General features: G+C 49.8%; 1 protein-coding gene across 1 annotated transcript in view; it reads right to left on the reverse strand.

The window, feature by feature from the left end:
• Positions 1–1773: 1773 nt before the first annotated feature.
• Positions 1774–12096, reverse strand: part of THBS4 (thrombospondin 4) — a gene marked incomplete at its 5' end in the record, with an annotated part of 49878 nt that continues 39555 nt past the window's right edge. The window contains 8 exons of the mRNA XM_082835132.1: positions 1774–1973; positions 2514–2653; positions 5100–5272; positions 5905–6101; positions 6195–6243; positions 6887–7065; positions 8415–8608; positions 11147–11199. Coding sequence (XP_082691258.1) covers positions 1912–1973; positions 2514–2653; positions 5100–5272; positions 5905–6101; positions 6195–6243; positions 6887–7065; positions 8415–8608; positions 11147–11199 — 1047 coding nt within the window. The 3' untranslated portion in view covers positions 1774–1911. The remainder of the gene's footprint in view (positions 1974–2513; positions 2654–5099; positions 5273–5904; positions 6102–6194; positions 6244–6886; positions 7066–8414; positions 8609–11146; positions 11200–12096) is intronic.

Here is a 12096-nt window from a genome sequence, read left to right on the forward strand (position 1 = left end):
GCAGGCTTAGCGGCCACGGCTCACGGGCCCAGCCGCTCCGCGGCATGTGGGATCCTCCTGGACCGGGGCACGAACCCGCGTCCCCTGCATCGGCAGGTGGACTCTCAACCACTGCACCACTAGGGAAGCCCCCCCCCCCATTGTGGTTTTGATTTCCATTTCCCTGATGCTTAGTGATGGTGAGCATCTTTTCATGTGCCTGTTGGCCATTTTGATGTCTTCTTTGGAAAACTGTTTAGTTCTCTGTCCATCTAAAAATTGGATTGTTTTTTGTTATTGAGTTGTATGGGTTTTTTAAAATATATATTTCAGTTTGGCATGTACTTCAGTGATTAGAATGAAATCCCCCAAGAACAGTATCTGTAGCCTTCATCACATATTGCTAGTAAAGTGCCAAGGACTCCAGAGAAAGCGCACTAAAATTTTGTAGTATGAAATACCTTTTATACCTATAAAGGTATGACGTAACTCTACCATAGAGTGGGTGTGGACCAGGAGGGCCAGAGAGCTCCTGGAGGCCCTCGGGGCTCAGGAAATAACCTTTCAGTGGGATACAAAAAGCAAGGAAAGCGGGGAAGACTGAGAGATGACAATCTCCAACCATATGAATTTACTTCTCCTTCCTGGGCTTTTTGGAATTGGGAAAGATTTGTAGATGTGGAACCACAGGTGTCACAACAATATGGCCCAGAGATCCTGGGAAGGCAGCTCCTGTAGCAGGATCTGCCTGCGAGACTAGATTCCCTCTGTGTCAGCAGAGGGAAGAATTGGTAGACAGGTCTAAGTTCTGTCCACTCACTGAAGACCCTGATTGAAGGTCTAAGTCCTGACTTTTGAGGCAACCTCCATCTGTAGGCTTTACATGTGAGAGGTGGCCCGAATTCCTGCACATCTCATATTGGTCATGCATATGCCACTGTGTTTTCTGACTACTGAAATATAATAAAACAGTGGTCACAGTGTTTACCCTTTATTTATGATTTAAAATATTTCCAGGAATTTTAGAATTTGGAGAATATATTACTGCCCAGCAATATTCCTTGAAACAAAAATCTAAGGGAATTTATAAAAATTTGCCTGGATCTTTGCCTAACAAATGCAATGGGAGAAAGGCTAGTGCAAAAATCAGGCAAGTTTCCGTCCCATACACACAGAGAGGCTGCCGATACCACCGCACGTAGAGTGTATGTTGTGAGCAGCTTTCTGAGTTGTAGGAGGGCTTATATGATCCATATACGCTATTGTCCTTATTACTTAAGAGGCATTCGTGCATCCAGCCAGCCAGAAATTTACTGGATATCTACTCCATGTCGGGCACTCAGATTATACAGATTGTAGTTAAGACATGGTCCTTTATTCTCAATTAGCTGATATTCCACTAGAGGGAGCCAAATGTATAAATAAGCACAATAACCGTGTTGAAAGTGCCGGCATACGAGTCTGGGCAGAAGGTGTGTGTGTGAGGTGGGGAGGGTAACAGAAGGAACTGGACAAATCTGCCCCAGGATGGGTCAGGAAAAGTCTTCATAGGAAAGGTGTCCCTGAGCAGTGTTTCTGAGGCTTCTTACCCAGAATAAGGAGGCTGCTGAGGTGAGCACGGAACTGGGAGGCTTCTGTGTGAAGGTAACTGGAGAGACGGAAGATGAGACCTCTGGCCTGAGCCTTTTGACTGTTGCACGTGGACACCACAGAGAACGGCACACACATCATCAAAGCCTGAGCCACGTGCAAGCGATGTCTGGGTAACACAGTTTTTAGAAATTCTCTTCTTTATTGCTACATTCATATAAAAAGTTTGGTATATTTGGGTGGGCAAAAGAAAGCCACAGTGTATATAAAGAAAGTTGTAGGAGGTTAAAAAAATATGTGGTTTCAGTGTTTGGAAAAGCAGTCACGGATTGTTTCTTTGGTTTAGTTATCCAGGCGATCGAAATTCTGGGTTTGAAATTCTTGGAAGTCCTCTGGGATGGTGTCTGCAAAGGAGAACAGGCACAGGGGGATTAGGAAGGCTCCCTCCAGCCCGCATCCTGGTGCATCTCACGCTGGGAGGCATCCTGTAGGGGTTGCTGTCAGCCCACCCAGCAGGCCCCCAAAGACACCACTTCACGCCACACCCCCGGCAGCCATTTTCTACTGCCGCTGCTTTGCAAATTGTTGGCTTAGAGCCCAGGAGCGCTCATTCACAGGCCTAAAGAAAAAATGGATTTTGAGTTTATGATTCTGTGTGAGCTGTATGAAAATGAAGGCTGCCTGTCAATTAAACCTGCCTGAATCTCTCACTGAACCCACGTTCTAAGCCGAGCAGTTTAATTCTCTGGGGCTCAATTTCCTCATCTATCAAATAGGAGAAATGAGATCTACCTTTTACTTGGATGACACAGGGATTCTCAGGTTTCGGGAATATGTGGCGTGAGCGTGTGGCTTCTGGAAGGGATGTGTGCTATACGATAGGGTGGCATTATTGGATTTTTTTTCTAGTAGTAATAGTATGCAGCGACAAGAATGTACGTTACCATTGCAGCGATATTTGAGGTTGGACCAAATGATGTTTTCCTGGGAGAAGCAGAACACGCCGAGCCGGCCTCCACGCATGGTGGTGTCTATGGTGACCCCCGAGTCAGCCACCAACTCGGAGCCTTCATAAAACTGCACCCTGCGGACAACACAGCCAGAGCGGGTCTCCGTGAGTAGGTCTCCAACCAAGGTTGGGGGAAGCGCCTGTCGTAAGACCTAGGGGTCCCACTTCTTATCCACCTGCATCTTTGCTCTGTTTCATACTCCACTTTTCACAGACCTGGAGCGTGCTCCCGCTGCTGTGTTCCCCTTTCCCTACGAGACTGGAAGCTCCATGAGGTCAGGGACCACCTGTCCACATCTCCCCTCTTCCGTCTCTCCAAAGGCCTAGCATGATGCTGGGCACCGAGCTCAACTCGCTGGGTACTCGCTGATGAGTTAAAGAGAAATCACAATACGACTCGGGACCGAGAGGCTTTGTGACTTCACTGTCCAGTGAGTTACCTTGTCCAGACCTCATGCTTGAAAACCACGGCTTTTCTCTAGGTCGAACTGATAACATTTGGTGGAATCCCAGAGCAATGATTCTCCTCGGGAGGGACGGCACTCCCCCCAGCAGGGTTTGAGACATTTGTGGGAGCATTTTGAGCTGTCACCGTGGCATTTAGTGACAGAGGCCAGGGGTGCTGGGTAGCTTACAAGGCCCTGGAGAGGAAAATCAAAACTTGTCCTGCATCCAGACACTTTTGGGGTGCTCCTCCAGACCCTTGGGTAGGTGAAGAGACTGTTTATCTGGGCTTAGAACCTAACTCTCTCTCACTTGTGAACATCAAGTAGTTTTTGCACTGGTATTAACTGATTTTCCAGGGTAAATTGAGAAACTGAGTACAGTCGACCCTGAAACAACATAGGCTTGAACTGCATGCGTCCACTTATATGTGGATTTTTTCCAAATACTACTTTACTATGTGATCTACAGGTGGTTGACTCTGCAGATACTGAGCCGCTGATACGGAAGGCTGACTGGGACTGGAGCATCTGCAGACCTTTATCCCTGGCGGGGTCCTGGAACTGATCCCCTGAATTGCTCAAAGGTCAGCTGTACTTTGTTTTGTTTAACAATTAAGCTGTTTACTATTTACTTATTTTATTGGAGTATAGTTGACTTACAATGTTGTGTTACTTTCTGCTGTACGGCAAAGTGAATCAGTTACACATCTACATATATCCACTGTTTTAGATTCTATTCCCACATGGGCCATTACAGAATATTGAGTTCCCTGTGCTATACAGTAGGTCCTTATTAGTTATGCATTTTATATACAGTAGTGTGTATATGTCAATCCCAACCTCCTAATTTTTCCCTTCCCTGCCCCCCATAACCACAGATTGTTTTCTACATCTGTGACTCTACTTCTGTTTTGTAAATCTTTTAGGTTCCACATGTAAGCGATGTCATACAATATTTGTCCTTCTCTGTAGCTGTTCACCATTTTAGAAAGTCACATTACCACTGTTGTGTCTACAACACACCAATCTGTAGTAGGACATCGCCTCTGCTGTGATTCTAGGCGCAGGTGCCAGTGTCTGTCTCATTTTGTGTTGGGTGTGGTTGTGTCCAAGCGTTTACACGATTTTGTTAAAAATTACTATTTCTCTATTAGGGATCAGATTGACTCTCTAAAATAATCTGTGCAGGTAGGTTATATTTTCTATGATTTCATTTTGGGACACAGAGGGGGCATCTCAAAATATGTCATAAAAAAGGGGCATTAAGCTTAATAGGGCTGAGAACATGATCATCTTACTGTGAGGCAGATTACATTTGATGTAATGTCTCAAAGAAGGACAAAATCTGAACTAGCCCTCATGATCCGCTTTTTTCCACTCAGCAGCTTCCTTGCCCCCGGTCAGCAGAAAGCAATCAGCATCCTTCCTAAAAGTGCTACATAAGCTGGCATGGGTGTTGATCTGTAAGTTTGAGGAATGAGAGAGAAAAGTACACCGACTAAATTTCAAAGATGTAGTGCTAAGGCATCCTAGCTTCTGAGAACAGTTGTTTGTTTTTTAAATAGTCCTACAGGGAAATAAGGCAGATTACATCGGCTCACATGAAGGTCAGTTCATGCCGAGGGTGGGATGTGCCGTCACTGTGTCAGGCACTGGGGAGACCAAGATAAAATGAGACATGGGTGCTGCCCTCGTGGAGTTTATCAGACCGTGAGGGACTCACTGCAGCGTGAAATGTTTGTGGGTAAGTGATGATACAGGGCCCAGAGGGACCACATGGGGATGCAGATGGGAGAGTCAGTGCACGTCTCACCTCACACGGGTCAGCGTGGCATCACCGTTCTGGTGCCCTGGTGCCAAGGCCTCCCCCACAGAAGGTCCTTCTACCCCCAGTTTGGCCCTACCATCCAGGCGGTCAGTCTGAGCCGGGTGTCGTCCTCCCACCTCTTTTCTGGGAGCCTGAGGTCCCAGCATGTCCTCGGGGACCCTAGGCTCAGGGAAGCGGAGGCTCTGCCATGCAGAAGGAGGATGCGCTTTACTTCAAGTGCACGGGGAGGAGGGGGCGCTGCACCTACCTGATGTAGCCCACCTGGGGCCGGTGCTGCAGGAACCAGCGGTAGGACACCTTGTCCTTCCAGCCCACGTTCCTGGAGTCCTTCCACAGCAGCCTGACCTGGTCGCTGGTGTCCCCGGTGTGCCACAGGGAGTTGCGGAGATGCTCCCCCGGACCCGTCTTAGACTTAACGGCCTGGACAACGACACGAGTGAGGTCTTAGAACAGAACGCACAGACCACCCTTCCCGCACCCTCCATCCCTGGGGTGGTGACGGGGTGGGAATTCACGGTTACAATCTGGTGGCTTTGGATCTGGACACAAAGCATCAACACTTAAGTGCCATTTCTACTGCGATGCTCCCCCCAGCCTTTCAGTAATCCGCACTGGCTAGTATTCCACTAACCCAGCCCATGTTTTTCCTGCTGAAAATCCATTGCTCCCCACATTTGGCCAATGAGGGCTCTGAAGTGTGCCTTTCCTCCCAGCAGGAGTGACAGAGGTAGCCTCCCAGCCCTCCTGTACAAAGCTGGCCCCATCGAGGAAACACAATACCAGTTTCCAAAAGAGTGTGCCTGAAGCTGCACCCCAAATCCTCCCCACCTCTTGGGCCCCTACTGGGGGGCTGACATTCTCACCATCAGTCACCCAGAGGGAAGCACGTAGCTTGTACGCAGGAGTGAAGGCAAGGCCCTGGATGGGCTCCAGTGTTCCCTAACTTGAATGCTGGCACGAATGCATCAATTCCTTAGATGGATAAATGCCATATGGGAGAACACAGAATTTAAAAGGTGGGTGAAGGGCCCAGAGGAGAGGGAGATGAGTACCTTGAGCTGAATGCCAGGTTCTGCAACAGCTCGGAACGGGGTGGCCTGCCAGTACGTCTGCTCCGTCTGCTTCCACATGACCACATAGAAGCTGGAACTGTCTTGGTAACCAAAGATAAAGCCAGCATAGTCATCGTCCGTCTGGGTGTTGACGTGGAAGGTCCCTTCGAAGTCCACTCCATTAAAAGCCGTGTACCCTGTAACGATCAAAATAGATGAGAAAAACAGACAAGCCACACCAGCTCGAAAGAGTGAATTCTGTACCAGTGGTGACGAGGCCCTGGACGTACCCACTGCCAGGCCTGGATCGCTGTTCATGGTCTGCACGATCTCCATGCCCTGCAGAGAGAGTTGAAGGGGTTAAGATTAACCTTGGAGGGGCTAGAATCATCTCAGAGAAGCCCAGAACCTCAGACCTCCATGTAAAGATTTCATTATCTGAGGAACTGCTCTCCCTTGTTATGTGCTCAAAGAAAGCGTACCCTTAGAAAAAAACAAAAACCCTCAAAGCTAAGTAGAAATAGTTTTGCTAAAACTGTCGCTTAAGCTGAGTCAATAAACCCTTAATTAGAGAACATATGCTTCTAATGAATGTGACCTCCTGGGTGACACTGGAAAACCTACGGAGGCTCTCTGTGCCTGTCTTCTTTAGGTCCACAGGGAGGAGGACACACCGGAGCATCTACGGCAGAGATTAGAAGCATGGCTCTAGGGTCAGACTGCCTAGGTCCCAAATCCAGCAATCTTAGCTGCTTAACTGCAGTGCTACCATGAGTAATCATTCAAGCTTTGTAACACTTGAGCTCATCATCTGTAAAACGAGGCTAATGAAAGAGCTCTGTCACAGGGCTGTCGAGAGGAACAAACACGACGTGGAACAGTACCTGGCTGGAGGTCGGCACCCTCAAAATATACCCACTACTCTCAGAAGGGCCTGTGTTGAGAGGCAACGCTGAGCCGGTGCCAACCGCGTGACCCTCACCTTGTTCAGGACCACCCAATTGGGATCGATCTGGGCGTCCCCTTCAGGGTCCAGGACCACCGTCTGATAGGCCCTGAAGTCGGTCAGCGTGACCTCTGCGTTCTCCGGGCACACGTCGATCCGATCGATGACCTGGTCGTGGTCGAAGTCTGTCTCGCAGATGTCCCCCACGCCGTCGCCTGTGGGGGTGGAGGAGGAGGGGACCAGTTCAGTAATGCCTACTACCCCCAAGCCACCCCCTCCGTGACAGAGGGGGCTGGGCAAGGAGCAGAGAGAGCCCAAGACGCAGCTCCACGTGGAGCGAGGAGTCCTGGAATCAGCCGTGTCTGAGCCGGCCCCGCGGTCCTCGTGGTGGGTTGGTGAACCCCACTGCAGGTGAGTGAACCCCACTGCAGGTGATCAAAAGGACTTCCTAGGGACAGAGTGGAGGGCAACTGTCCAAAGATGACCTGACAAGGGACTTCCCTGGTGGTCCCGTGGTTAAGACTACATCTTCCAATGCAGGGCATGCGGGTTCGATCCCTGGTTGGGGAGCTAGGATCCCACATGCCTCGCAGCCAAAAAACCAAAACAAAAAACAGAAGCAATATTGTAACAAATTCAATAAAGACTTTAAAAATGGTCCACATCAAAAAAAAAAAAAATCTTAAAAAAAAGTACACTTCAAAGTTGACCTGACAGGAAACCCTGGCTGTCCTCTAGGACAGGGGTTTCACCAACTGGTGGATCTTTTTTTTTTTTTTTTTTGCGGTACGCGGGCCTCCCACTGTTGTGGCCTCTCCCGTTGCGGAGCACAGGCTCAGCGGCCATGGCTCACGGGTGCAGCCGCTCCGCGGCATGTGGGATCTTCCGGGACCGGGGCACGAACCCGCGTCCCCTGCATCGGCAGGCGGACACTCAACCACTGCGCCACCAGGGAAGCCCCAACTGGTGGATCTTAAGCCTGACCTTACGTAAGCAAATGTCTACAGTACTTTCTGGACTATGATGCATAAAAAGCAGGGAAATTATGGTCACCAAAATCTAAGAAGAATTTACAGTGATCCTTAGGCTGAATATAGCCCAGTGCCTTTGTCCAGCTGACAGATGGTATTAAAATTTGAATTTGCATACTGGGATGGGCATGCCCTCACCAACGCACCACCGTGTGTCCTCACCACTCTGCTGTCTCATTTCTGGCTCTGTGCATACCTTTCCCTAACAGCTTGGCCCCTGCAGGCATCAGGCATCACTCAGCGCTGCGGTGCCCTCCCCTCCATCCCGCTCCTGCCCTGTGACTCTGGTGAAAGGCACGAGCAAGATGGTGGAGCAGCTCTCCAAGCCCCGAGCAGCACGTGGCTGCTTCCCTGCCCTGTGTGGTCTCATGCTAGGGCTGCGCGGAAGCAGCTCTGCTCTGACAGTTGGAGACTGGTGTCTAGCAGATGTCTACTGTCCACACAAGCTGTGGCTGCTCAGAGAAGCTGGGGCCCTGGCAGAGGGGGGCCACCATGGGCCTGGCCGAAGGGAGCCTGGGGCTGAGCCCACTTACTGTTGCTGTCCTCCTGGGCAGGGTTGGGGACCAGCCGGCAGTTGTCTGGTCCAGGGGGCACCAGGTCTGGGATGCCGTCATTGTCATCATCATCATCACACTCGTCACCAATTCCATCCTTATCGGTGTCCAGCTGGGCACTGTTTATGACAGTGGGGCAGTTGTCTGTACTGTCCTGGTGCCCGTCTCCATCACTGTGGGAGAAAGGAGAGGGGGTTTGCGTCCCAGTCCAGCAGAGGACACGAAGAGTCCAGTTCTCAGGAGGGAGAGTTTGGGTTTGGGGTCTTAACCAGGCTTGGTCTTCTATCACCCCCACAGGTCCTTAGATGAGGCTGCCTTATGGGCCTCAGAGACCATTTCCCACTTCTCCAACCTGTTGAAACAAGTAGATCATCTTCTATTCAAAATAAGGGCCTATTTCTGTGATTTGGTGACCAGATGCTCCTTTCAGTCCCCGGGCACGACCGTGACCCCCGACAGAGAAAGTGGGAGGGGAACAAAGTGAGGGGCAGTGGACTCACTGCCCGCTGCGAGTCCTGGCTCAGCTGCGCACCAGCATGGGGCCCCGGACGTGACACTTACCCCTCTACGGCTCAGCATCCTCCCCTGTACCATGGGAATAGTAACAGCCTACCTCACAGGGTTGTTAGGAAGATTGAATGATTAAGTGATTAGAATTTTGCATGTTACGTTTTAATATAACAAAAACACTTCTAAGTGCCTGGCTCTTGGGAAGCCCTAAGGTGTTTCCTTTTCTATGACTCTTCACCATGCCCGGCCAGTAAGCCTGAGAAGCGTCAGACGGGAATGCACAGGGAGAAGGGCAGGAACAGCAGGGCCGCCCTTCCCAAGGACTGAGCACGTAGGCCGGGCTCGGCCCTGGGCTAATGCACTTCTCAGAACCCTCGTTCTCTGCCCACCTGACATTCCTTCTTTCCAGGCCTAACGGCCACCTGAGGATGAGTCTGCCCTGTCCCCAGGCTTCCCTGAGTTGATGGAGGCCTCCCACGGCTACCCTGGATTAGAGCAGATACTCCTTTCACGGGCGCCACCCACAGCTCGTCCTGGACCAGCAACTGCCCCACGCTGTCCACAGTGGGACAAGGAAGGGAAGCCAGGGGCCAGTCCATGCCCTTCAGGCCAATGCTTCCCAGATGGGTCCCAGAGAAAGTGAGGTCAACCCCGACAGGCAGAAGGTGACACAACTCCAACAGTGGAATTCCTGGGCATGTGGCAGGGCTGCTTTCCAAATCATAAGATTGAGCTATTTCCATTAGCAGCCATTCCATATAGCCCTGAACATTTTTATGCAAAACCAAGCAGTTTCTGTCCTCAAGTTTGTGGGAATTAAAATGTAGTGAAATGAGTTATTTTAGGCAGAAAATCTAGAGGCTGGTGGGACAGGATATTTTAGAAATCACTTAGATGGCACTGAGAGCACAGGATGACCTACAACAGGGAACATTCTTGATGTACATTATCGAGGGAAGTTGTCAGGGTACCAGCCGCATCTTAACCTCAAAAACGGAGACATCCTATGTCAAACTGTCTCCGACTTGCCTCTCCTTTCCTCATGCTGTGATAACACTAATACCTCAGTTACCATTTTCTGCAGGTTATCTGAGGGCCAGCACTGTAGGTAGGAGCTTTACCTACGTTATCTTTCTTTTTTACCATCACTTGGCATTTAATTCTCTCTACTTTGCAGATGAAGAAATTGAGACTCAGAGACTGAGAAGTCTGTTGACGTTCACTTAGCTGGCATGTACTGTGCATCAAGGACACGGAGCACAAGGACTTGATAGGAGCTGTCCTTGAGCAAGGTTGGGCTTGGGAGCTGCTGCCTGTAGGGAGGCCTCTGAGAAGAGGTTGAGAAGGGCAGCTATGTTTCTTCCTGCTTTGCCTTTTAGACTCCTTTCCCTCTCTCACCCCTGTCCTGCTGCCCCTATGATTCCCTACAGAGATGAAAGGGTTTAGAGTCTTGGACGGCAGGTACCTCTAGGGCAGAGCTGGCCATGCCTACATTTTTGATGTTCCTATAGCATCTGATCCAGCCCCGTGTCTTAACGTAGGACTCCATCCATGTGGGGCTAGAAGGGCTGACAACATTCATTTGCATAGAACAACTCCACCCAAATAAAGAAAACTGAAAGAAAAAATTCCAAGGACAATGAAATAACAGTGATTCCCTCAGCACACTGACAGCTCTCTATTTTGGGATGATGATGAAGCTTTCCTGAGCTGAAAGAATATAACAGCAAAAGAGCTAACATCTATGTAACAGAAACTGTAATATGTCCTTTCCATAAATTAACTCAACTTTCACAATAGTCCTAAGAGCTACATTCCATTTCCATCCCCATTTTACAGATGAGAAAATGGAGGCACAGAGAGATGCGGTAACTTGCCTAAGGTAAGCTGCTGTGTAAGTGGAGGAGCTGGGATTTATATCTAGCTGTGTCGCTCCAGAGCCCATCTCTAAAGCATGATGCTACACCGCCTCTCCTGTGATACAGTCTCAGTTGCTCGAGTGCCTAGTGGCCCCTCCTGGTACCGTCAAGTCCCCCATTCATGGAGGTGCAGTGACCCTGACCAAAGACAGGGCTATTGTCCCTCCAGCAACTCAATCTGCCCAGAGAGATCCCAAAGCATGGTAGCAACGGAGAGCTCTGAAAGAGAAAACTTCCTCTGGAATTTTCATCAGCCCTATGCAGCTGGGAAACATGCCATACCTGTCCTGATTGGTGTCACAGGAGTCCCCAACCAGATCGTTATCCACATCAGACTGCAAAGAGAACAAAACGTGTTATTTACCGCTGGGCCTGCACAGAATGTTCCAGAGAAGGCAGACCCAGCCCATCATCACTGGATCTCGGGAATTATTCCTCTGGAATTGGGGTGGTGCAAACTGCAAAAGGACAACACCATATTGGTGTAGGCACAATGCTGAATTTTCAAAAAAGCCTTCCAAAATATCAAGCTCCAAGGATGGGCTGCCTACACACCAGATGAGCTGATTGGAGAAGGGCGCTGGGGCAGCATGGTGGCAGGTGGAGACGTGGCACTCAGGCACGGGTCGGAAGGGAGCCAGCCACAGGCACGGGGACAAGGCAAACAGATTTTGCTTTGCTTCTGCATTTTGGAATTGAGCCAGGATGGGAGTGAGTCAGAGGGCAATAATGACGCCCCTCTCTCAGGGCTTTAAAAATAAGTGACACATCACATCCAATTATCCAGACAGGAAGGAGGAGAGAGAAGGCAAACAGCACATCGCTGACTGATCCCAATCTGAAATGTCCATACATAGGCTGTTGTTGGGATTTGGGGATGAAAGGGACATGAGGCTCCCAATGGTTAATTTCCACATTGCATTTTCCTTTCAGCCAAAAAAACCCAACTTGTTTTGGGCATGATTAAACTATTACTGGGACTTCCCTGGTGGTCCAGCAGTTAAGACTGTGTGCTCCCAATGCAGGGAGCCCGGGTTCGATCCCTGGTCAGGGAACTAGATCCTGCATGCCGCAACTAAAGATCCCGCACACAGCAACGAAGAGCCCACGTGCTGCAACTAAGACCCGGCGCAGCCAAATACATTTTAAGAAACCCCCAAAACTCCTATTCCTAACCTCACAGGGACTTCACAGCCTGTGAGATTAGTCCCGAAGGCCTCAGATCTCCTGTA

This window comes from Leucopleurus acutus (assembly GCF_964270905.1).
Source record: "Leucopleurus acutus genome assembly, chromosome: 3".
In the NCBI taxonomy this organism is placed as follows: domain Eukaryota; kingdom Metazoa; phylum Chordata; class Mammalia; order Artiodactyla; family Delphinidae; genus Leucopleurus; species Leucopleurus acutus.